Source organism: Struthio camelus, chromosome 17, assembly GCF_040807025.1.
Source record: "Struthio camelus isolate bStrCam1 chromosome 17, bStrCam1.hap1, whole genome shotgun sequence".
Taxonomy (NCBI): domain Eukaryota; kingdom Metazoa; phylum Chordata; class Aves; order Struthioniformes; family Struthionidae; genus Struthio; species Struthio camelus.
In genome coordinates this window covers 8,189,403-8,214,967 of record NC_090958.1, presented here as the reverse complement: position 1 = coordinate 8,214,967, position 25,565 = coordinate 8,189,403, and the positions used below count along the sequence as shown (strand labels likewise).

At 45.4% G+C, this 25,565-nt stretch overlaps 1 protein-coding gene across 5 annotated transcripts in view; it reads right to left on the bottom strand.

Moving 5' to 3' along the window:
• Positions 1-25,565, bottom strand: part of LIMK2 (LIM domain kinase 2) — a 33,664-nt gene that overhangs the window by 5,190 nt on the left and 2,909 nt on the right. For 2 of the 5 annotated variants that reach the window (XR_011135209.1, XM_068911786.1), the window contains exons 2-13: positions 24,545-24,644; positions 10,500-10,635; positions 9,131-9,240; positions 8,677-8,865; positions 8,109-8,214; positions 7,016-7,212; positions 6,128-6,314; positions 3,602-3,688; positions 2,680-2,811; positions 2,337-2,393; positions 2,084-2,149; positions 1,071-1,245 (exon numbers count right to left, since the gene is read on the bottom strand). Coding sequence is in view for 3 of the 5 variants with exons in the window: in XM_068911786.1 (XP_068767887.1) it covers positions 1,071-1,245; positions 2,084-2,149; positions 2,337-2,393; positions 2,680-2,811; positions 3,602-3,688; positions 6,128-6,314; positions 7,016-7,212; positions 8,109-8,214; positions 8,677-8,865; positions 9,131-9,240; positions 10,500-10,635; positions 24,545-24,644 (1,542 nt within the window). In the remaining 2 variants the exon portion in view is untranslated. Of the gene's footprint in view, positions 1-1,070; positions 1,246-2,083; positions 2,150-2,336; positions 2,394-2,679; positions 2,812-3,601; positions 3,689-6,127; positions 6,315-7,015; positions 7,213-8,108; positions 8,215-8,676; positions 8,866-9,130; positions 9,241-10,499; positions 10,636-15,615; positions 15,906-24,544; positions 24,645-25,565 lie in introns of those variants that run through there. The other 3 variants (XR_011135210.1, XM_068911789.1, XM_009687461.2) reach the window with 2 other exon arrangements.

Here is a 25,565-nt window from a genome sequence, read left to right as displayed (position 1 = left end):
CAGCTTCGCTGGCAGTCCGCGAGTGCCTAGTCCCTGCTGCAGGGACTGCAGAGGTAATAAATTACACACTAGCAGCACTTTGAATCTGGCAAAGCAGCCTGGCTCCTGCAGGCTATTCTCCACTTACAGACCCCCACCCCCGCTCCAGCCGATACCAGAATAACAGCTAGGAGTACAGAGCAGCAAAACTGGTAAACAGCCTTGCCTCGAGAGGTGATGTCAGACTGCACTCTTGCTGTTCTGACAAATGCCAGGTCTGAGGCAGCCTCTAAGAAGCAGGCTCAGACTCCAGCAGGGCCTGCAGGCCTTGAGAGAAGGCAAATAGGGCAGCACACAAGAAAGCAATACAGAGAAGGGTTGAGTATAGGGGAGAAGATCCAAGTCCTCCCTTCCCTGGTGGCCTATGTCTAACCAGTTAGGCAATGTCACAGCCAGCCCAACTGCCCAGCCTTGTCAGAAGACCTGTTCATTAGGGGAAAATTGTACCCATCGTGTTTCACCCTTACCTTAACTTCTGCAGGGGCAGTTTTTCCCCTGAGGGACATGGTTCATCCCTAACGCAAGTGAATGTCACATGCCAAAAACAGATTTCCAGTGCCCTCAGACACCCCTGACCACAAGGCTCCAGCAAACCTGGTTGCAGATGGCTTCTCCCTGGACCTATGCAACAACGCACACAAACCTCATCCTGGAGTTCAATAACTCCCTGCCTCCCAAAGGGCAGTCATAAAGCACAAGGTTATTACAGAAATTGATCTCAGGTTCAATCTTGTTTCAAGCCTTTTTTTCTTCCCTGGACCATAGCAAGTTTCGGTCTATTGCTCTCCCAAGGAGCCCTGTTGCCTGCCAGGAAGATTGCTGGTACAAAGGCTTATCAGGGCAGGTACAGTCACAGGAAGTGCAGCTGGGGCACTTCTGTGTATAAAAAAGCTCACATATTAGCAGGTCTAAAACCATACACTCTAATAGGTTTGACTGTTACTAAGGGATAGGAGCTTTCAGTAATCCTATCAACCCTATACCTTGTCACAGGCTGGCTCCTCATCTGCACCTGGTTATCAGTATCTTACCATTTAACATCTCTGGAGCCATCCAGTACGGGTTCCCAACCACTGTGTAGCGCTTTTTCCTGTCACTCTTGCGCAGGGTTCGCTTCTTGGCAGAAGGCTTCTCCAAAGTGGGCTTTTTCCTCTCCTCCACAATCAGCCGAGATAGACCGAAGTCAGCCACCACCACCGTCTTATCCTACGCAAGGGATTTAGTACAAACCACTGATTCCTCTCAGTTCCTTTCAGAAGCAAAAAGGCTGCAATTCCTGTTTTCTACTGACTATACTAGAAGGGCTACCTGCAAGGTTTCTTGCAGCCACATGAGTACAGCAAGTCATCTGGACAGATGTAGGACACCCGGTTCACGGTCTTAACTTGTCATTTCCTCTCCTCATTGTCTAATTTCTTCCTGTGTGGTCATCAACAGTAATCCTATTAACTTGGCTACACTTGCCAGAGCAAGCTTGGACTTTTCTTTTCAGACCTTCCTATTCTACCTTGCCAGAAATTAACCAAGACTTTGATCCTGGGTTGTCTGAAGCCTAGATGCCAATCTCTCATTCCAGCCAAGTGACCAGAGGCAAGGCTTGAGGGAATGAAGCTACACAAAAATCTTGTGACCTAGCACTTCAAAAAGAGAGAGCATGCACAAGTGCACACACACCCACACACTTTTCTGAATCCTGAGTGGCAGTAAAAAAAAGTCAGCAAGCGATTAAAAGAACAGAATCAGCTGTAGAGAACAGTTCTTAGTTGAGATAAGGAACAGAGCTGAACTAATTCTCATAATATGATTGTTAACAGGAGATGCTACCACAGGAGAGGAAGTGAGAGAGCAGGATGAAGAAACAGTGAAAACAAGACCAAACTGGAATATCCTATGTGAAGATAAAGCTCCCTAGTTAAAAGCCGCCCTGAGATCAGTTCTATATCCTGACAAGAGAGGGCTCCAAACTGATCATGTGGAGAAAACCAGGGAAAGAAGAGGATGGGGAGGAAAGCAGCATGCTGTAGGGAAGAGAGGTATAGCTCACCAACTTGATTAGGCAATTGTGTGAATTCAGGTCTCTGTGAATGATGCACATGGAGTGCAAGTAGGCCTGGAACAGAGGGAGAGTACTCAGCGTCAGAGGGTCCCAGACAAACACATCCCTTCGTATTTACAGCCCTCAGCACGAACCCAGTTCCTAGCAGCCAGGCAGCATCCACAACCCCTCATACACACCACACTGCTGAAGCAGCTAACACGGAGGTCTGCTCCGTGATGGAAGGGGCAGTCTGACTCACCATTCCAGAGGCAATTCCTTTGGCAAAGCTGACCTTCTGCTGCCAGGGAAATGGGTCCTGAAAGATAAGTCCTCAACAGTCAGGGGATATCTTACTAGCCAGCTGGTGACAGCAATTCCTTCTCAGCAGAGACTCTTACAGCAGTCAGAGAAAGATGACACAGCCCCAAGAAGTCAGCACTTCCATGCTCCAGGCCCCCAATAGCTAAGGGAAGCTTTTCCACGCAGCTCCACAGGAGAAGACTAGCAACAAACACCATAAGGCAGACACAACCACAACGCAGTGCCAACTTCATCCCAGAGGGAGTAGGGGTCTACCAGGCCCTCTCTCAGTACACACTCACCGCATTGCGGAGGAAGTCCTTCAGAGTGCCCCCCTCAATGTACTCGGTGAGGAGATTCAGCTTCTTGTCCTTGTACAGTACTCCGATGAACTTCAGCACATTGGGGTGATCCAGGCTGCGCATTACTTTCACCTGGGAAGCAGAGACATCCCAGCCCCAAAGAACAGAATGGAACAAGTCCTGACAAATCCCCTGTGGTGATATTCGCACTGCTCCTGCCCCAGAGGACAGCACTCCAGCCTTGGAGGTCACCTCCAGGGATCACAGAGTGCACTCAAACCTCAACCTTAAGGCAGTCAATTTCCTGCTGCCTCTTCATTTCCATACCGTGTGATTAGCCCGATTTCAGTCTTTAAGGAGAAAACTTTTAGGTTTGGCCAAATTTCAAGAGACGACTGCTCTCCAGGGCAGCCAGCTGTTCCATACTGCATGTGTCAGGGCCAGAAGAGCAGCACCGGGTGCTTAGGGATCCCTTTAAGCTATATCTGACTTTGATAAACGTGGTAAGTGGCCACCAAGAAAACAGGTTAGCTTAACTATAGTAAGAATCTTAAACTTCATGTGGATATTGACCCTCACCATTTGTATTTGTGCACAAGGCTCAAGGGATAAATCCTGTATATATTTGCACAGTTCAATTTGCCTTAGACTCAGAATGCTTTTTCTCATTGAAAAATTAATGAACTGGGAGCTAATGCCATGTATACTGCTCAGTTTAAGCAAGTCACATTTCACTGCAGCAAACATTCAGCTAGAGTTAGGCTTTTCCCACTGTGACACCTCCCAATGTGTGTCTTTTCCCAGTGTGACATCTCCCTCCTCACTGCCCGATTCCTGCCAGGGTTCTCTCCCACTGAAGAAGAAAGGGAAGAGTGCGCCACCACACTACTAGCTCAGAAACTTCTTGAAATCTTGTTCCTACCTCTGTCAAGAAAGTCTTCTGTGTCTCCTCATCACAGCGAATCAGCTCCTTCATCACCATCACCTTTCCTGTTGCTTTGTGAGTCACCTGATAGAAAAAGATATCACAAATAGAGGGAAGGTCTCAAATACATAGCTCCAATGCTCTTGCAATTCTTCTGAACATCTCCCTCCATCCAGAGAGGGATGTAGATGGGAGAAAATTCAAAGCCCAGGGAGCTGCAGAAAACAACATAAAATTTCTCCTTTCAGAATTCAGCAAAGATTCTGTAAGTGAGACAAGAAGTACCTAAAACCAACAGAAAGTCATACCAGAAGATCAATAGCATCCCAAGAACCAGAGCTGCAAGCTCCATTTTAGGTAGTACAGGGCTGAGCATGCACACAGGCTGCTGAAGCCTCTGAAGGCATCAGTTCCATACTTGTGCAAGCCTTGAGTTCCCTTATAGAAAGGGTTTGCCCAGCATGGTGCTCAAATTTTGTACACAGACCCTAACAGTTATGTTCAGTATCAGCAAAGGGACCAACATTCATTTGCATCAGAAATCAAACCAAACAACCCAGAACTACATTAATATGTGCTTTGGTGTCATGGGGGCTCTGGAGCCTGCTAGCTTCTGATAAGCTTATCAAACTGACTCTTGTGCAAGCTGAGCTGGGATGCACAGGCTATTCAGTTAAGGCAGGAAGCAGTTGTCTTTCCATGCTCCTTGGGAGTAGTGTATTGCTACCTGCAAGAAAGGTCCCAGGATGCTGGCCAACACCCAGTAATCCACCATAAACATCAGACAATACACTTTCTGGCTCTTAAACGTGAAAGCATTTCCAGTTCCACAAGAGCTGTTTGCCCTTATCTAACCAGTTCCTGGCCTTTTGCTGTGTTCTGGAGGCTTCTTTTAACCAGCTCTCTCCTTACTCCCACACCCCATGGAAACAAGGTAAAAGGGGCCAAATTCTGATGAGGAGGTTTTCCTGGAAATTTCTCCTCCTGTTTAGCTTGGACAGTTCAGTCTACCTAGGATCTCTGGATAATTAAACAAGCACCTTCTCTCTAGGAACAGGAGGGATCTATTCTGACCAGTTACAAAACTTGTTGCATAAAAACATTCAATCTGAAGCTCAAGAAAGTTGTCGTTTCTTTTTGCTCCATACCTTTTAAAATAAAAAGCCTTTCAAAAAACCTCCAGATCTGCAACTCAGAACACAAGACCCAGTTATGGTATTTAGGAAACCGGTGAGCTCTTGAAAATATTATGGCACATTAGTGCTATTTGGAATCACTGGACTTAACAAGGTGGAGTATCAAGGCATGGAATGACAGAATAACACAAGAGAAGCAAGAGTACGATATTCTTCTGCTTCTGTCTGGAATGAAGCAACCAAATTTAAATAGCGAGCCAGGGAACGCTACGCATTTCAGCCAGCGACACGGAAGCCAGGGACATCTAATACCCAAAGATAAAGGGAAGTGAAAAGACAAAGACAAGACAAGGCTAAGTGTAATTCTTAAGCTGACGTACCAGCAAAACTGAAATAAGTGCCATCATCGAACCCCAGGAGGGGGATTTTAGCTCCTAAAGCATGCACCAGGACAGGATGGCTATCAGGCAACTTGAGTGGAAAAGAAATGCCTCTGTGCCATTAACTGTGCGAACACAGATGACAAAAGCATGCGATAGAGGAAAGGTTCTGCTTACCTGGACCTGCTATTTCTCTATGAGCAGAGAAGAAGAGAAATATGCTCATTAGTATAGACCAAAAGCATCGGGTTTGTAGTACTGTCTCACCAACTCTCATATGGTGGCCGGACACCTGAAGTTTACGCAGGTATAAGGAGAGTAGTCCCATAGTGTGGCAAATACCAAAGGTGGTGTGAGCTCCTCTAATTGCTAAGGCAGAGGAAGTTGCTCCCTGATGCTATTAGAGATGCCAGGATAAGAGCTTCTGAAGCACCCTCAGTCAAGACCAGAGAGTTTAAATACAAGACAGTAGAACTGCTATTAAAGGAGATTTTAATTCTGAGAGTCATGAAAGCCCTGACAACTACTGCCATATTAACAAACACATCTAGGCTCTACTGGGTGTTCAGAGATGGTCACTACATTCTCCACACACCCCTGAGTGCCAGGCTGATCCCACACTAAGGGCAGTGAGAAGTGCTGAACTGGGGAGCTGAATGCACCTCTTCGTAAGAAAGATTCTTGTAAGAGCAAGTTTCCCATTATCCCCACCTCACTGGGATGGCGGCTGTGACATAGGCACTCTGGAGTGCTAAATCTGACCCAGGAGACTGGTGTGCATGGGCAAGGCTGGGCTGGCATTCAAAAGGGACAGAGTCAAACCCATCTACAGCCGGAGACGCTCGGACAGGGAACAAGACAGAGAAATGGATCTCACTGAGTGAACCAGGTGAGTTCCCAGACCGACCACTATCAGCAGGGCAATGAAAGGCCACTGAGACAGTGGCAAAGGTTTCTGCGATACACAGACCCTGGTGATTTGATCAGTGTTTGGGGAGCTCTCTCACCTTGATTGCTTGCCCAAAAAATCCTTTTCCTAGTACTTCGCCATGAATCAGGTCGCAGGGCCGGAAGATCTGCTGAGAGCAGCTAGAAGAAGAACGTAGGGATTCAGAGCGACTGATGTCACGGCTCAGAAGGAGTGGTTCTTTTGGAGAACTGGGGCCAGGAGACTTAGAAATGCTGTTACTTCGCCTAGAAAGCAAAGGAGACAGGAAGATCAGGGAAGCTGCTAGGAAGCTTTTGGTTCAACATATATTAACATTAGCTCCTAAGGAACCAGTTTCCAGAGGTGCTTCAGTATTCTTCATATCTCAAAAGCTACTCTCCCAGCACCATGGAAGCTCTTTTACAAACCCCCAGCAGCTCCCAAGCCAGAGCTGCCTAACAACAATTCATCTCCTGCCCTGTCAGTCAGAGGGGGAGTTCCTGAGAAGGAAGCTGTGAAGAGGCAGCTCTTGCCAGCTCTCAACAAAAATTAAAATATTGTGAAATGACTGAATGAGCAACTGAGGGCCCCAGTGTAAGACGACAAGATTCTTCCCAAAGCTGAAATCCCAGCTTTCAGTCACACCCCCATAAAAAACACATCTTCCCCCAGCCATTTAAGGATGGTAACAATCGGACCTTTCCATTTTCTAGCTGTAAAACTAAGTAACTTTTCTAGCTTAAAAGTAGAGATCCTTATTTTTATTAATGAAAGATTGCCAGCCTGGAAGGGAATGGAGGGCATACATGACAACAGCAGGACCAAGAGCCCTCCACCTCTTTGCTGGTGCTTCATACCACCGATTAATCATGTCTCTGCAGTCATTTGCAATCATAGGGCCCAAGCACAGAGCAGCCTCACCAGGTAGCGCCAAGCTAGGTCAGAGGCAGCGCTTCCAAGTCTCTACCTGAGGGAGCGTCGGCGGAGCGTTCCTTCCAAGTTCTCCTTGATTTCCAGTGGAGAGATGGAGCAGGGGGAGATGGGAGACTTTATGTGGGTGGGAAGCCGGGAGTCCAAACGGAGTCTGTCTAAGCGCTGTGAGACAGGGTCATGCTCTATCAGCAGCTGAAGCGTTTGGCTAGTCTTGCGAATCAAGTCCTCCACCTGAAATCAAACCAAAGGACAGGATGAAAGCAAACAGGAGGAACATGAATGACAACAAATAGGAGACACAGCAGAACGCCCCTCAGGAATCAGAGCAGCAAGTTCAGTGAGATCACTCCATAGTTGTGGTTTAGTTGCACACACCACAGCTGTCTACCAGACAAGTCAAACTAGCTACACAGAAGTTCCTCATCCTATCCAGATCCTCTTCTGTTCTGGTCAGCTACAAGAAACCAAGCCCTTTTTTCTGAGAAAACTACATGGGATTCCATCCTGAACAGCGCTGGGAAAAACAACTTTGCAAAAGAATCATTAAGCTACACAGAGATTTATCTGAGAGACATCTGCTGTGCTCCAGACATCCTCCTCAACACCAACAGTAAATAAAAACCTTGCGTCATGAAGGTAATGGTGGTCTCACTATACCATTGCAACATCACTTGATATCTATATAAAGCATTTACTTGTAAATACAGACACCAAATACATTTTTTTGCAATGTGAAATTCATCCCTAGGGCCAGCTGAGCCTTTCTCTATTCATAGTTGCCTCTACAGGGATCAGAGCAGCAGACTTCGTTGGCACTATGCAGATGGTCTTCACAGCCCCTCTGTTCTGAGATGTCAAGAGCTCTACGCTTTCCTTATCACCTTTCCTTCGCCTTTGAAGGCTATGAATTCAGAACTGCATCCTAACTGCCTTTCCATCTGCTACACTTGCCTCCTCAACTGGAAAGGGTAGCAAAGCTTATCTTTATACTAGCACTAAGAATGAACATGAGCACTATGGATCTACACACAGACATTGTATGTCGGGTGTGAGAACAGTGCCAAGAGACAAAAAAAAACTGTACAAAGGCAGATGAGAAGGATCCTTCATGACAGAACTCTACTCACCTCCTCCACCTGTAATGTACGAATAGGAGCTCCATTAATCTCCAGAATACGATCCGCAGGGTGGATGGCATTTCGGACATCTGGGCTGATGTGCATCCTGTTAACTCTACACATGAGAGGTAAAGGTAGGGGAGGAATAAGTCAGTTTAGCCTGCCTCATCAAAGACCATTTGGTCTCTGATGCTTCTCTCCCTACCGTTATTTTGAAATAAAGCAATGTTGATCTACCCACACAGTGAGCTACCATTAGAGCAAGCGCTCAGGTCTGAGCTGGTTTGTGGAGAGCTTTTCAGTGGCCCAATGACAAAAATCGCTAGTTCATTACAATTCCCCAAGTGTTGCATGTTCAGTGAAGGAGACAGCACTGAGAAGAAAAGCTACCATTCAAGGTCACCACAAGAGCAAATGAAGACCAAACACAGATGGCTATTAGCCTCCGTACGCTCCTGTTGCACTGAGACAGACTCCCAGGGCAGTTAAAGCAGCTGGAAGGACAGCAGCACTGTGGAATTTTTTCCAGCTCCCTCTGCAGAGACGTGTACCTAGCACACGGCCTTGTCATACTCACTCTTTCACCTGGACTCCAGTGGCATAGCTGGAGCAGCCACCTTCAACAGTCACGGAGAATCCTCTCTTGCCATCAGTGGCTGCCGGCATGGAGATGAGGGTCAGTGTATAGGGCAGCTGCTCACGCAGAGACTCAGTGGAGTGTTTTTCTATCATTGGTGTCAGCACAATCTGGTTATGGCATTTTCCACTAAAAGAAGCAAAGAAAGTCACCATGGCAGTGTCCCATCTCTCCCTGCCAAACCCACACGTCTAAGTTCTCCTGTTGACCCTAAGCTATAATTTTTAGTGCTTACTCCCCTCCTCCCTCCCGCAAAAGGGAGCTTCCTAGAGTTCCTTATTGTAGCATTAAGCTGAACCACCCTGAGCCAGCTGACAGCCCAGGGAACGTGGTTTAAACATACAGCTGGGCGCAACATAAATTATCAGTGATGAAGCGTGCAGCTCCATCTTACCAGTAGAGACTGGAATGCTGCACGAGTGCATAAGTGTCCCCATCTTCAATGATCACTTTGCAGCTCATACAAGCAAAGCACTCGGGATGATACTTGTATTCGCCTGCCACCTACACAGACAGAAAGGGAAACAGTTTAGTAGGGCAAAAATCCATCAGGGGATGCAGATACAACTTCCCTCTCTTTAACGTGTTCATCCAGATCAAGGCCAAGTAGTAGCTTTTTATTAGAGCGTAACATTCGCCCATTCTACCCTTCCTGAACTCCAAGCTTGGCACCTTGGTTGCCAAACTTCTCTGAAACAAACATCAGCATGTGAAGCAAAGCTTGTGCCCCAGGAACCTCTGCTATATTTGGCAGCTGCTCAACTATCAAAAATACTACTCTGCTGCAGCTTAGTAAACAAGATATTAAACCTTCCTGTTCAGTTGCTCTTGGCACAATAACTAATGTTATGCCTGAATTAGTAAAGCTGAAAAGGCTTTTTCTTTTTTTTTGGCAGACAGATGGAGTACAAATTCAGATACTTTACCAGCCAGCTGACAGGAGAAAAAAAAAAAAACAAAAACACCCCAAAAAACTGAAACTGAGGCAATAGAATACCTTTAAAGAACATTTTGATTCATTGATCTAGTTTGTTGTTGTCCTTACAAAAGTTCCCCCTATTGACAATATTTTGTAAAGACTTCCACAGGCAATAAGAAATTGCGCTCTTCTCAGTACTTCCCTTTGAGGCAGCAAACCTGTTACTGAATGCTGCTTTTATTTAGGCCCTGGAAAAATAACAGTTACTTTCATTCTTGACAGTTTTAAAGGTTAAGTTTTTGGCAAGGAGGGGAACATTCAGGTGAACCCCATCTGTGCAGGTGGAATTCAATGCTTCAAGCAAGCAGGACTAACACTACTTCAAGACAATTCTGGCTGGAAAGCCACTGTGGCCATAGCCCAGGAGGGACTTGGATGGCAACCTTCCCCAAAGCCAGAACCTGCACTGCTGCTTCTCCTGAGCTGAGGTAGGACTCCACAGTGCGATAGAGAACCACTGCATGGAGGGGCTGAGGCACTGTGCTACAGAAACTGAACACAAGTCCCCTAAGTCACCTTCCTGTTTCTCATGTCCGTGCGTTTCAGGGCCACGCTCCCATCACTTAGACGCTTCAGATCCTCACAACTCCCTCCTTGAAGAGCTGTCCCCATTCAAAATAAATCTGTACCTCAAAGGTGGACAAAAAAGGCTAATTTTTAATCTCTTACACAAAAGCTGAGTAGCAAGTAGAATATTATCATGAGTTTATTTGGTTATCTGAATAGTTAGGAGAACTCCCAGCTGAGAACAAGGAATTGGGGGCAAGCATGTCGGAGCCCTTACCATCACAGGTCCAGTCATCAGCAGAGAGCAGCCATGGCAAGATTCTCCAAACTTCCCCCAGTAGTCTTTGTGACAGTAAAGCTTCCCGTCTTTCTCATAGTACCAGTTAGTGAGGGGATCCTGACATTCAGAGCACCTTGAAGGAAACAAAGGAACAAAGTTCCAGTTAGCAACAAGTCACAAACCAACAGAGAAGGTTCTCTCCTGCATGGACAAAACTGACATCTCATTCGCAGCTTCTCCCCAGATGTTCTAGTTGTAGATGTACCAAATCCATTTGCCAATTCATTTTCAACCGAAGACTGGCACCAAAATCAGGGTTTGTAAGGAGAGGTGGTATCAGCTAACGCAGTTGGAAAAGACAAGTTTTCAGACATACATTTCAAATAGGTTTCACCCATTTCTTAAAACACATCAGTTGGTTTAAGGTACTACCTTGCCTTTAAAATTTTGTTTCTCTTTGCAAACGGCAAGACCCACCTCTGCTTTCTCCTTCTTTCTGCGAGGACGCGAGCTTCCATTCGCAGAGTCGTCCAGCACACGGACAGCTTTCCTACCTTTCTACTTTGTAGCATCATGCTATCTTGTGTCAGAGCACCTGTCTCCTCAGCCACTTTAGGAGGGAGAACAACAGAGAGGCTGGATCCACTTCCCTATGCAAGGCAAAGCTAGTTTTGCACCAGCCTTTAGGTAAAGCCCCTCTAATTTTCTATAGGTAGTCCTCTCCCAAAAGGTCAGCTGCAACATTATCCTTTTCAGGAAGAGCTTTCAAAGCCGCTCACCCTTACAGCTCCACACACTTAATGCATCCACCATTTAACTGCAATGGAAGTCTCCCACCTCTCCCCATGAATTTCTCTCCTCTTCCTTCTGCTCAGAACAGAGCATGTGTATACACACACACACAAAAAAAAAAAAAACAAAAAAACACCCACACCCAAGTACTTCTCTGACTTCAGGAAGGGAGCCTTAAAACCCTTCAGACATCAGTGTTAGCCCTCTTTTCAACAAGCAACCATTATTAATCCTTTATCTACAAAAAGCAAGGAAAGAGATGCAGCAATGCTATTACAGACATCATTTTGGCAAGTCAAAAGCAGAACCCAGATCTTCAGGCTTCCTGGACACATATCATCCTGCCTTAACAGGACACACTGGGCAGGGGAGTTTACCTTCTTCAAGTTTGCCATACAGAGGTGTGACTTAATAGCGAGATAAGGCACAGACAGGACTACACTCCCTTGGTAGTTGCATCACTACAGATTATTTCACTAGCCCTGGGCAGCATGTTCTCAGACTTCACCAGGAAAATTAGCCTGGCAGAGGCCGTTTCTGAGTGCAGAACCGAAGGCAAGCTAGTCACCATTAACCACGCTTCAAAAGAACACCTAGAGGATCTATGTCTTTGTCAGCAGGATGCTTTCCCAAAGGTGAAAGGAGGAGTTTCTTCTGCCCCCACCCAAACAACTGGCTCAGCTACCACGCTGGGGGGGGAACAGGTCACACTGGTGGGAGTTCAGCCAGGAGTGTGCCCGCCTGAACGGCAGGCCTCTCCACAGCACCAAAGGCACTGGAGTCGGCTAGTAGGGGAGCACTTTTTTTGTGCTCCTAGGTCTAAGGTGAGAGGTACTGTTGGCTTCCTGAAAGCTTATTTGTGCCAAGACATTCCTTGTAAACTCCACCAGTTTGTAATGGGCACGCGGATCTAAGAAGCAGGTTGTGCTCCAACATGGAGAGCTTATTTGCTCCATCTCAAGAGACTGCAAAGCAACAAGCTGAAGCTGCGTGTACGTAGCCTACAGTTTGAGGGGAAAACGCACCTCAAGAGGTATTTAGTGCCGTACCCTGTCCCTCAGGAAAGTTGCTCCTTCCAACGTATTTGGCTTTTATAGTGTTTGTTCTCCTGGCTGAGGAGCTCCAAATCCTGTCCCCACTCCTTTCCTCAGTGATGGGAAAGAACCTCAACATGTGCAACGGCCCCTGCCAATTTTGTCTGAGGCAGGGGGAGCAGTGACTTCTTACATTATGATACATGGTACACTTCTTATTACAGCCTCAGCCTTGGGGCACTGTCAGGGTTACACCCTGCTAATGGCATGCAAACGACCTGGAGGGCATTGCAATGCATTTTACCTTCCACCACTAACCTTCGGCTCTCATTTGCAGTAAATAACCCACGCTGAATGATCAAGTAGGTGAGTAGGAGGGAGAACAGAGCAAGAGCAGACTAACATCAGAGATTTCTATCAGCCTGTGGCAGGAACATCTGGCTGAGCATGGGCAAACTGGATCCCTCAGACTCAGCTGACTGCTGCGTGCATGCCTGTACCAGTGCATGCTCCAAGAGCGATTACATCTTCAACCTGGGAGCTGTGACCAGACCTGCACTTGGGATGCAGACAGCAGTACTAGAGACAGGGGACTGCTTCACCAGAGCTTTAGGACCTGCCCTTCTGACAAAGTTCTCTCCAAGCAGGTGGGTGAGATTTTTTTTTGTTTTGGTACTTTTCGGTTTAAAAAAAATGCAATACCTTCCCTTCCTCACTCCTCTCCAGCTTCATCCACTCCCTTTTCTCCCACAGAAAATCTAAAGTTGCAGCAAAAGCAACACTTCTGCACTTTGCTTTTGGCTCCAGAGGATCATGTGCATGTGTCCCCCCTTTAGCTTTCCCCTACTTCTTTGCGGTTTGATCCAACCTTACAGCACTTGATCAGTTTGCTTCCATCCGGAAATAAACGCTGGTATCTAACTCGCAACACACCCACAGCAAAATGAAGGTGAGGGGGTGGAGTCAGCAAGCAGTCAGCTCTCTGCTATGCAATTAAACAAATCTGGGCAGGACAAGTTTGCAGCTCAAGGCTCAGGACCCCACCCAGGGCAGTGAGGCAACAGGAACAAAGCACAGCCTGGCTCCGCAGACGCTAGATGCTGCTAATGGGTCTAACTGGCTGCTTCATTAACCACCACCAGCCAGAGGACATTGCTACGGCCCACACTGCCAAACGGCACCTTCTGCTGTTACTTACCGTGAGTTCTGCAACGTAGGAAAGGCCTCGGATTTGTCAGATATGGAGAACTGATGGACAACACGCAGGTACAGTCATAAGAACTGTTTCAACAGTTCAACTTCGCCCAAGTGATAAAGGCACCGTGTGATTGCCCCACAAGATTCAGCGGACAGATAGAGCAGAAGATGCAAGAGTTACCGCTCCTTCCTTCCCTCCTCACTAGTGAGCGTGGCACTACACGATTACTTCTGGAGGCATTAAGCAAGCTAACCTTTGCCAGTCACCACAGTCAGAAGCGGGGAGGTTTCTTGCTCCTCTGTCTTTTAGATGAGAAACTGCTAGTCTTCTCCTAGATGATTTGGTATTCTTATTGCAGAGCAACAAAGCATGGTAATCAGTTTCTCGGAGGACTGGAAGCAGCCACACTTGACATGTTTCCTCTTGCTGTCCAGCCCCTGTTCTCAGAGCTCCAGGACCCTTCTCTGATTATACAGTCCCATTATACACTGTGATTCTTCACTTCCCAGCCTTGGTAATCGAGAATAAATCAATCCGTCTCCCAGAGCCCCGGGCAGCATCTGGAAGGCCGTGTTCAGCCCCAGGGCTCAGACACACGGCAGGTGCAGAAAGAGTTCACAAATCGCTACTTGATGGCCGCTGGGTTTTGTGGGGGGGTAGGAGGAGGATCAGGTCACAACAGGTAACCAGCCCTGTTTTCAGCAAGAGGGAGATTCAACTGATGTGGCAAGCATCTCTTTTACATCTAAATGAAAGGCAATACTCTCATGGAAACGAAGACCTCCCTGGCACTGAAGAGACTGATCCCTTTGAGAAGGGCTCATTAATAAAATCCCCCCCAGACTGTCAGGCTAGATCAGTTAACACAGGCCAGGCAGCAAAGAGCTGCGGCTCCAGTTCTGTGGGCAGAGTTGGGGGGAGGACAGCAGGCTGCAGAATACAGCCTAACCCCAGCCCCCAGCTAAGCCAACGGCTGCTAGGCCTGGATGAGGAAAGTGTGTGCACTGGCTACAGAGAGACACTAGCCAAGGAAAAACAGATGCTAGAAATCACAGACTAATTATGAGAAAACTGAGTATTTAAACCCTGATTATGCAAAACCATCTCCATACCACCTAGTGCAAGGTATATCTATGGCGTAGCACGGCTACAGACATGCTAAGCCACAGCGTGTGCATTCACACACATTCTGAGTAACGAATAGCTGCTCACTTCCCTTTTTCTGAAAGCAGGTGCTTCTTCAGAAAGTTGCCTAGATGCTTAGCAATTTGCACACCCCAGTTCAGTACTACAGTGTTTACAGGAACAGGATCAATAATCATAGGCAAACCTGGGTGGGGGGAGAGGAGGGAGACAATGAAACCACAGGCCTTGCCTTTCCCCATCCATCCACCTTATCAGCACATCAGCAATCAGTCAGCATCACGGCTCTGTCCAGCCCCACTAACAATTTTCACCATGGAGACATAACCCAAGCAAAGCTTTATTCTATAGCTAACACCTTCTTCAAGCCTCGTTTGTTTGACCAGACCAAGAAAGGACCTTAACATAAACCAAGTATCACGGGGCAAGAATCCTTTCCATTTAAGTGGAAAGTGCAAGTCCCTAGTTACCTGCAAAGTACTTGATTTCTTTTCTGAAACATGATTATACATTGCCTCGCTGCAGATTACATTACCTTCCTGAACGCGCAACAGCAGCATGTGGCACTCCCTCACCCTGCGCTACGCCCAAGCACACGTAGTACTGGAGGAGACATTAGAAGGAGCAGCCATAGCAATCTCAGTCCTCTGGCGCAGGGGTGCAGAGCGGGCACGGGGCGATGCAGCTCACCTGGGCTAAGCGGACACTGCCTCACCACCCAGGTGCCGCTCCCTCTAACCAGAGCAGAGGCAACAGAAGTTGGCAGCCAGGCTCTTCCCTGTCTCCTGCTCACAGCGGGACAGGCCCGCAGCCCGCGGCCGACTGTTCCCTGCACAGCAGCACCGGACTTCGTTCTTCACACCTCCTCGCACCCTAACTGCTCAGATAGCATTACAGGGGAGAAAGGACAGTTGGAGCTCCACTGCTAATCCCGTGCAAGACTTACCGAAAGGGATCCTTGGGAGCGAAGTAAGTTGGGGCAGACAAGTAACTTCCCATCTTCAACACTGGATAAACCGGCTTAGCCACAAACCTGTCCAACAGCCTCTGAACAGCTCTGTTCGGCCAACATGGCAGCAGCAAGTGCTCATTTCATCTTGCGCTGATTCAGATGCCTCATTGTTCTTTGAAGCTGCCCAAGGAATGCCAGGTCTCTCGGCTGCTCATTCCTTCTCAGATTTTTCCTGGCTCCCATGGCTATAACCATCTTCTCCTGCACTCAGCAGCAGCTGCACCCTTGGGAAGGATAAAATAACTGCTAACCAGGCTAGTTGGACATGCTTCTGCAATAGTTGTTACGAGCTCTGCTGCCTGCTAACTATTGTCAAGTTTTCCCTTCTCTGGTTCCACCCAAGGGTGGGAGGGAGGGAGGAGCCACTGCAGAAGGACAGCGGGTGGCTAAGGAGACTGAATAAGCTCTAATAAGTTCTACTTCTTCACAAGGGGTGGAGCTTTGATCCAAAGTGGGACTGCATTAATAAGTGCTGAAAGGTAGCAGCTTTTGCCAAAGAGCCAAGTGCCTTAATGTGGAACTACTCTGCGCAGCAGTGGTATGTTCTGATGGAGAAATCGAGGAAAGCAGAGTCTGACAAAGACTGCTAGCCAAGTCTCCAAACACATCAAGTTAACGCTTACAAATACCTTCCTAAATCCCACATAGCGAGCTGGGTTATGCTACCTTCACAATGCCTTCAACTTGTTTGTTCATCTTGCAGAAGGTAACTCCACAGTGCGCTTCATCCAAAGAAAAACAACTTTCTTTCCAACACTGTTTTAGCACAGAGACCACTGCAATCATTTAACCCAACCTTCATCTCCTGAGTGAAAGCTGGAGGTATAAATCAGCACAGACAAGTATTCTCTCCTGCTTGCAGCACACGTAGTATCACTTTGCTTACTCTGAAGCCAAGCATGATCTCTAGTGGCCTAATCAGCTAAAGCTGCTTGCAAGACTCTCAGAAATGCAACAAACATACGTTGCTATACTGAGCCCTCACATTTTTGTACAGTCAGCAGAGCCTGGCATGCCTGAACACAGCCTGAAAAATCATGCTATGTTCCAGAGGCAAGAGTACTAAAATATGCTTTTACTGGAGATGCTCATCTTAGCTGGCATACTGTTCAAGGGACGCTCGGGGCTGGGATGACGAGGCAGCCTTGGCTGCGGATTTGACAGCTATTGCTAGCTATTTCAGTAAGCAGAAAGTCAGGCAGCCTTTTGGCTTGTTTTCTTTTCTTTCTTTTTCTTTCTTTATTTTTTTATTTTAGTAAGGGCAAGCAGCAGCCACATTTACAGAGAAAAAGAAATCATCATTTTCTCCCATTCAGTGCTGTTACTAAGCCTGGCTGTAAAAGCGCCATGAAACCTAGTGCTGCAGAGCCTGACGCGGATGTCAATTCCAGCACGGGTCTAATTCCTTCTGACATTTCACACAGCCCTACTGGAAGCAGCAGCCCGGTGAGTCTGTGTCTAGGAATGCGCTCTGGTCTCCCACATTCCCTATACGTTGCATGCTGAAAACGGGCCAGCGCTCACAGTCCAGCGCTCCCCTGGCTCTGGGCACCACCCCGCGACACACACATCCCTCTGGCGCATGGCGGAGCCCCTGCCCTGCCCAGTATCACCTTCGGACAAAAGCTTCTCCCCGCAACCCTGCTGCCATGGGCTGAACTCCCTCCAAGGGGGATTCCACGTGACCTCATAAATCCCAACTCTTCAGACAAAACCTTTGAAGATTTGATCCACAGATGTGATAAGCAGCCAGCTAGTCTGTGAATGAAGCCAGCAGATAAAGCCTAACTTCAAAGTAATAAAAACCACCCAGACAGCTAAGCAACTGGGAAGGGATTTCATTTGAGACTTCCTTAAAAACCAAAGGACACACAGTCAAACGTCTGTTCAAACAGGAAACATCTTATCAGAGTAATTTTACTTTTGCAGCAAGTCCCAGCAGCAGTCGGTAAAAGTTAGTTTTTCTACACAAAATTCTCTTACACTACTTCTTGCCTTTTTAATTGTTTCTATGACCTATTTGAGTACATAATAGTCCTGATAAAAGGGGTCTGGAAAAGGCGTTAATCTATTAATTCACTACATCAAATTCTAGATCTGGATTCCTGCCCGAATGATTGTACTTCAAAAATACAGATAAACAGGTGGCAGAGGATGTGGGGACAAGACACCTCTTCCATATAATTCTACTGTCGCTATCCTGAAGACCAAAATACACTGAAGTAAAATTCTTTTTAACCAGCCAAAGTCAGATATCAGCATCTTCTCTCTCGCAAATGCTGACAGCATTTCCACTACAAACACGCGGCCAGCGTAAGGGGTTCCCTCCCTTACTATGACTTGGATTTGTACATTCATTGTTCAGGCTTTTATCTGTGGCAAAAATATACCTGGCAAATAAGGGGAACAAATGGAAAACCCGGACAATGACTTAACAGGAAGTTTATTGCAAATTGAGTCTCAAAATTTCATAGCTTTTACAGTTTTATTCCAGTTTCATGGTGTCCATCAGCATGTTTGTATGCAGATGCATCGCTCGGCACATCTCCAGACCTGAGACCCACAAATTTATCCTGGCACAGACAGGCAGTTCAGTATGCCTATGGGACTGGTATAAACTGGGGAAGAGGCATCTGCTTGACACCTGAAGAGGCTGCAGCAAGTCTTTGTTTCAGCATGGGTACAATTTGGAGTCATTCCGGGTACTTTAATGCAATCCCAACCCCTCATTGTATTTCCAAGGCACCGACATTAACACATGCTTTGCTGGTGTTGAAAGACAGAGTCAACTCCTGACATCAGCTGCCAAAATAAATACCTTTTCAATATGCACTCACCTGTGAGCACATAGCTCTTGAGTAAACTAAAATGAACAGTGAAGCTTGGCTCATATATTTCACTGCATCTCACTTCCAAACACAACCAGAACCAGAACTTCAGACCAACACAGTGGTGCCTTCTCAGTATCTAATATCACTAAGCACAACGTTAAGATGGAGAGGTAGTTTTTATCTCTTTCATACTTGCCTAATGGCTGTAAATCTCCTGAATATCTGTGGGCTGGAAGGCAAACCACAGTAGTCCTGCCCTGTGGAAACTTCACAATTTTCACATGGATTTAGAAGCAGTGACTTCTGATCTGTAAAAGCAGCATGGCACCTATGTCAATAAGAGCGGCACTTAAACCACTGCTTTTTCACTTGCTTCCTAAGTCACTGCTTTTGTCTGCACAGAGTGCTAAACTCCTCAAGGAAGGCTCCCATCTCACTCGTGTGTAAAGCCAGCACGCCAGCACGTACTGAGCTGTATGAGTAACTCTAATCACACTGATACAATAATGCTTTGATAACAGTGCCCTAAAGGACAAGCTGCACAAGTCAACCAGAAAAGTTCAGACTGGAATGCCCAACTCCTCCTCAAAGAGTTGTCATTGACGTCCTGTAGCTGCAAGACTCCCCTGAGGAAGGCGGCCACTTCCACCTGCAAAGCGCTTCATTGTTACTTAGGATTTATAAACTCCTTAAAAATCAGTTCATGGTGATCTGTGTGCAAACATGCACTTCACAACTATTTCTCCCTCAAGTCTGATAGCTAGCTGCTAACTTTCAACAACAATGAAGACACCTTTAAAATGGCATTCCCAGGAATCTCCAGGATCAGTAGAGAAAAGCACCAAGCTTTCACTTTCAAGACCCTATCATGAGCTGTCCATAACTGCCAGAACCTGAAGAAGACCAGGAAGAAGAGATTCTCGTCAGCCTGCTTCTACCATAATTCAACTCCTGTTGGATATAGCTGATATTTCTCTTGCTCTCAAACTCAGCTGTTGTGTGTACAAACGTGACCATGCTCGAAGTGAAAAGCTAGAAGAAGCTTTGAAGCAAAGGTACCCCACACTTCAAATTCAGCTTAGTATATACGTTTGGTTAAATCTTTATTTGTCAGTATTTGCACATTCGAGTTTCATATCCTGCCGCTACAGATCTATTTGTCCACTTGTCTGTGGGGAGGAAGCAGCTCTTGGAAAATGAAGGCCTATGCCAAACAATTTGAACCAACAGAAGTGATCCAAAGTCTAGAAGATACAACCTATGAAAAAGCAGCTAGATTTAGGGCTTATTTAGTCTAGGGGAGTACACGATCACCGCTTTCAAACATGAAAAGGTTACTTGAAGAATAGAAGGGAAAAAAATAAACTTGTTTTTCATGACCATGGGAAATGTGGCTAGAAGAAATGGATTTTTATTGTGACAAGGGAGACTTCAGAAGATAGTAGAGAGAAACATCTAACACAAAGGATAATTAAGTGCTAGAAGACATAGCCTAGGAGACTGAAAACCTGCAGTGATGGAAGGTTGTTAGATAACCCATGTTAGATAACCAGTTTCTTGACCATTCCTAAGCCATAGAAATTATTTGCTTCAAATAGAAGCTGATAGATGTCCTGAGAATCATAGAAAATACATCTGGAAAATACCCTTGTAAGTCATCTAGTCTATCCTCCAGCCCCCAAACAAATTCAGCTAACTACACATAGTCAAGTCCTAACACAAATTTGCTTAGCTTGTGTCTCCCTCTCCCTCCCCCCCCCCAAAAAATAAACAGAATTAAGGTGATTCATTGAGTTTTGCTGAGCAAAAAGTATTTTTATATCAAACCAAATAAGCCATGCAGTATGAAAAAGAACATATCTCTGCTCTGTAAGAAAATCATTTCATTAGAGCTGACAAGTTACTAGTGGCTCTTTTCTATTGAGTAGCTTAGAGGACTGGGCACCCCTTCAACGCATGGGGTATCTAATTCATCGCGGCTTTCCAAAACATTAGCGATTCTCATGCTGCATAGGAGCGCACAATGAGCAGGTAACAGGACTCTGAGGGATCTGCTTTTGACCTTGTTGCACTGGTGAGAGATGGGCAGAAGGAGAATTGTTTCAAGTTCACTTCAGAATACCAGTAGGAGACAGAGCCAGTTCTTCCGCACTTTGCCAAAACTGTTCCAAGTTTTAAGTATTCATTAAGTGAAAATGGCCTTCTGGTGGTAAAGATACTCTGTGTGCAGTTAACACATAACAAAATGGTTGGAACAACGTATCAAAAAGGACCTGACTCCAAATGGTCTGTCAGGTGAACTGATTTAACTCCAAGTGATAAGGCAATTTTTAGTGTGATTTAAATACATTGTCTTATTATACTTTTTGCACATATAAACACTTCCTTAAAAACGTCAAGACCATATTTAGTTGTATTCAACATCTTTTACTGGAAAATCAACTTGCTACTTACAATTGCTTAAGTATATAATGCAGCCCCTGATTATACATTAAATCTTTTATGCTATTTAATCAGATACCAAAAGCTTACATTTTTTTAAAATCAAATAACTGTTTGTATTATTAACTTAGTATCAAGCTACTTCATAATACAATTTAAAAAAAAAAAATTCAGAAAGCCATAACAACCTTCCCCCAGGTCAAGCTCCATTGCATGTGCATTAAAAATCTGGTGCATTAAGCAAAAAGGAAATATTTGTCCAAGTTAAATTAACAGCTTCTGGTTACCATCATCTCCAAAACTTTAGACCTACTAATCACAAATTTTGGATTCATACAGAATTTCCTGTTCTTCCTTTCCTCTTCCAGAAAAGGGAAGATAATCTTCTTCACTCTTCAAACTCCTGATGATTTTTCAGCTTTTAATAAACTTCTTGTGGCATAAACTAAATAGTGTTTATTTAAACCTGTAATTGTAAAACCATCAGTAATGTATCACCTTCATGAACTCTGGTTGAAGATACACTGCCAACAGTGTTTCCTTCATGAGGAGGGTGTTTTTGTTGTTGTTGTTGTTGTTTTTTTTTGGGGGGGGGGGAGGGAAGGTGAGCTATTAGTAGCAAGCCTGTGTTGCTTGGCTACTTAAATTAGATTTATTTTATAGACCATAGTAATATACATCCTCTGTTATTTCACAGTTAGGAAGGAACTGCCGTCTTCCTTCCTACACAGTTCTTAAGCACTCTGCTATAGTAGGAACTCCTACTGTCGTTTCCAAAAGTTTTGTTAATCTGGCTCCAAAAGCATTTTCCACCTGAATGTATTCAACAAGCTTGATCTGAATTCATGGTTTTCAAATGATCAAAACTACCTTTTTAACCAATGCTATTTCCATAAGATGAAACCACACAGCTACACCTGGCTCTTCTCATGCCGCCCTACTCAGATTCAAACATGCAAAACCCCTACGGAAAAAGTGAGTTGTCTTTAACTTCTTTTTTTTTTTTAAATCTGCAGGGGGGAAAAAAAGCCATGGACATCAAAACACCAAATGTCAATAAATTGCTCAAATGCATCATTCGAATCAGCACCTTTTATTTTGTGATATGGAAAAAAGTAAGTCAGATTGAAAGCAGCAAGAACAGCATGCTCTAAGTCAAAAAGAAAATTTTACTTCCAAGAATCCCCTTGGATAAAAGCAATCCAGGCCTAGGAAAAAAGATACATTACATAAAGCTTTGAACGCTCCACCAAGATAAGGAGAGGGAGGTAGCAAGGTAAGCTCCAGACCCGGTGGAACTATGCAACAGTGAAAAACAACGACCTTTGAGAACAGATGCTATCTCAACAGAATTCAGCAGAATTCACAGGCACAGAAGTACATTCAGAGTTAATGCACAACAGACTTTGTGACAGAAACATCTAAGAAACTTCCTCAGTCAGCTCTAAACCGATGGATTCAAGCCTTAGGAGCAGCTGGCCAAAGAACAGTTTAAAATATCCAAGATACACGAATAGAGATTTGCTTGTCCCTCCAGCCACACCAGAGTAAATACAGGACTCGGGGACAAAACTCTTGTACACGCAGTTTGAGGAAGGAGGGAAGTGACAAAAAACTTAAATCCTCAGAGACACGTATGTACGTCAGCTACTGCCAATGCCAAGCATGATCAGCAGCCTAGCCTGACCAAGAATAAACAGAGCTAATGAGCCTGGAAAGGTGCCAATTAGCATTAGAGATATTATGTGCCAGGCCAGAGAGTCAGCTAATCCACAGGAAGCCTGTAAAAAACACTCCACAAGAGCCGCCGGAACTCACAGCTACCGGCTGCCAAAGGCTTCCTACCCTTAGAGGGTTTTTAAACTTTGGCTCAGGGATATAAAGCACAAGACTGCTGCCCTGCATGGCTAGGGGATGACAGAAGAGAAGGGAGAACAGTGGAAACTGCAAATTTGTTTCCATGTACAGTCCTGCTGCAGAACCAGTCCTGCTGCATGTACAGAACCATGCTGCAGGTTCTAGTTGTTCATTCAGCATGGCAGCTTAACAGGGTGGTAGAGCTAGTCAAAAGCACAGGGCATAAGTGAAGCAGATGACACCAGCAAATGCCGATAGTTGGTACATGTCTCAGGAGAGAGGTGGCATCCTCACTGGTATTAAAAAGAAAGAAATCAGACTTTAATTTTACAATATAATCTAGAGCATGTCAGGCTAGACCCCATGTTCAGCCACACAAGTGGTATTCGTAAGTTGTCATTAAGGGCAGGATTTGCCTCCAACCCAGCTGTTATCCTGCCTCAACAATCCCAATAGCAAGAAGCACCTAAACATTTGCAAACCAAGGCCCACATCAGAAATATAGTCAAAGAAAAGGCAAAAAAGAAAGACTTATTAGCACATGCAAATTTGGGTTTAAACTACTAGCAGAATCTAGGGAAGCTCAACAACAGGATGCTAGTTTGTTAGGGAGAAGAGAAGATCAGCGTTCAGAGAAGCCAATTCTACATAGCCAGGCATGAATACTCAAACCAAAAGAAGCCCAAAAGATTGGGATTTGCAGTAAAAAAAATATAAGGCAGTAATTATGATGACCAACAAGTCATTCTCAGTAATAGCATCTTCCAAGTAGACAGAGCTAGCATCACTTTGGCAGCCTAACATGCCTTTTTTTATACACCAATAACCATAATCCTCACTTCAACAATGTCTTTTTTAAAAAAAAAAACAAAAAAACAGGACAGTAGATTCCTCTCTTGGCACAGTAAACATTCCTTCAAAGCCATACTTTGGCTTCTTTTCCCCCAAACATCATATGATGTCCAAAACATCAGCCTCTCCAGATTCAAGCCAACAGCTGCTCCTACAAAGAAGCCCATAGAAGCTGCAGGTACTCAACCCCTCTCAAAAATCTAGGCCCCCTCAGAAGCATGATTCTGGAGCATGAAAACTGGACTGACTATTCATGGGACACAGACTGGAGGTATGAATCCTACTGCCAGGAAGCAGAGCATATCAGAGACCCCCTTTTTGTCCTTGCTGCTAGCGACATTATCCCAAGAGATTTCTGTATGTATGCCTTAAATTGTATGTCTTAGTAGTCTGAAAAAAAGAGAAAGCACAAAGGTAAGATCTCCCTCCATATCAGCAACACCCTGGTATCTCTCTTGTACCACATATGGAAACAGCAACAGGCTATCCAAATTGTCCGGGCATTACTTTGGAATGCAGCTGAAGACAAATATGCAACCCATGGCTTCTGCTACCACCAGTAAATCAGACCTTTCATTTGTACTTTATCTGTATTCTCGGGTGTGTTGGCGTCAGCATGGCAACACTTTGCCAGATAGTTTCAGACTGCTATTCGAATGGAAAGTCAGTTCCAAAGTGCTACTGCCAGCACTGAAGTACAGCTGCAAACAGGAGAGGGAGAGCGCAATTGCTCTGCAAGAGGCTCCAGAGCAGTTTAGACAGAGATGAGAGCAAGATATTGTCACTAGCCTAACTCCCTATGAACGTTGGTACTTCATCCACCAGGTTCCTAGCTAGTTTATTAACACAAGGAGAGTTTAATGGGCTAAAATTTTACCCACCGAAAGCAGGAACTATGCCAAGCTTCATTAACAGTCCTGTAGATGCGCTGACCAGCAGCAATGCTGTCCCCACATCCTAGGCATCTCCAGATCTCTTCACCTGCATGCAGGAATAAGGCGAGTTAGAGTAACCATTTTACTTCAAAGGAAACAAGGATTCCTGCATCCCTGACAAAAGACATCCTCAAATTATGTATCTGACATCAAAGCCTTCACGCACAGAAAGTTAAGCCAATACTGGCCACTCTGTAATCCCAGGGACAGAGGTTTCTGAAATGAACATTTAATGTACTACTTCCCCCTCTGTTCCCCCCCCCTCCCCCCAAGATCCCACACCACCATCAGCTTCCTCATATTCTGCAGAAGAAAGCAATATTATTTTTCGCAAGGCCAGGAAGTCAAGCTACTGTTTCCCCCATGCCACTGACTCAGCACATAACATTTGCACTCATTTGTATAATTAACTGCATTTCCCAGAACAGAAAGAAAGGAAAGGCAAACTTTATTCAGCAGAGGACAACTCGACTACCAGGAAGGAATTACACACTTGAATGGATATTCCAGTAGAGACTGTACAACGAACACTAGACTGGAGCCAGATTTAGGGAGAGGGGCATATGCTATTGGCCTATTATTGCTTCAGAAAAAGCCGTGGCTAGTCCAAGAACTATAATAGCTTCTGCTAGAAGTGCCATAAAGCCCCTGAGACAGCTAGTTCTTTAGGTGTATACAAGCTAGAAAAACTGTATGAAGATTCTTGTACAAAGATAAATGCTATCCCGAATCCAAACAGATACAAGTACTATCTTAAAGCAAGAACCAAGGATCTGGATGGGCACAAGATGGTGCAAGAAACATGTTACACAGCTACTGGGCAGATCTCAAACCTGTTTCTTCTTGCTACTAGAGGTTTACTTGCAGCAAGGTTGCATAAAGAAAAAAGCATGCTTAGAGAAGGAAAACCACTAACCACGGACTTCCAGTTTCCAAAGAACAGAAAAACTCAGCAGTCACTCAATTA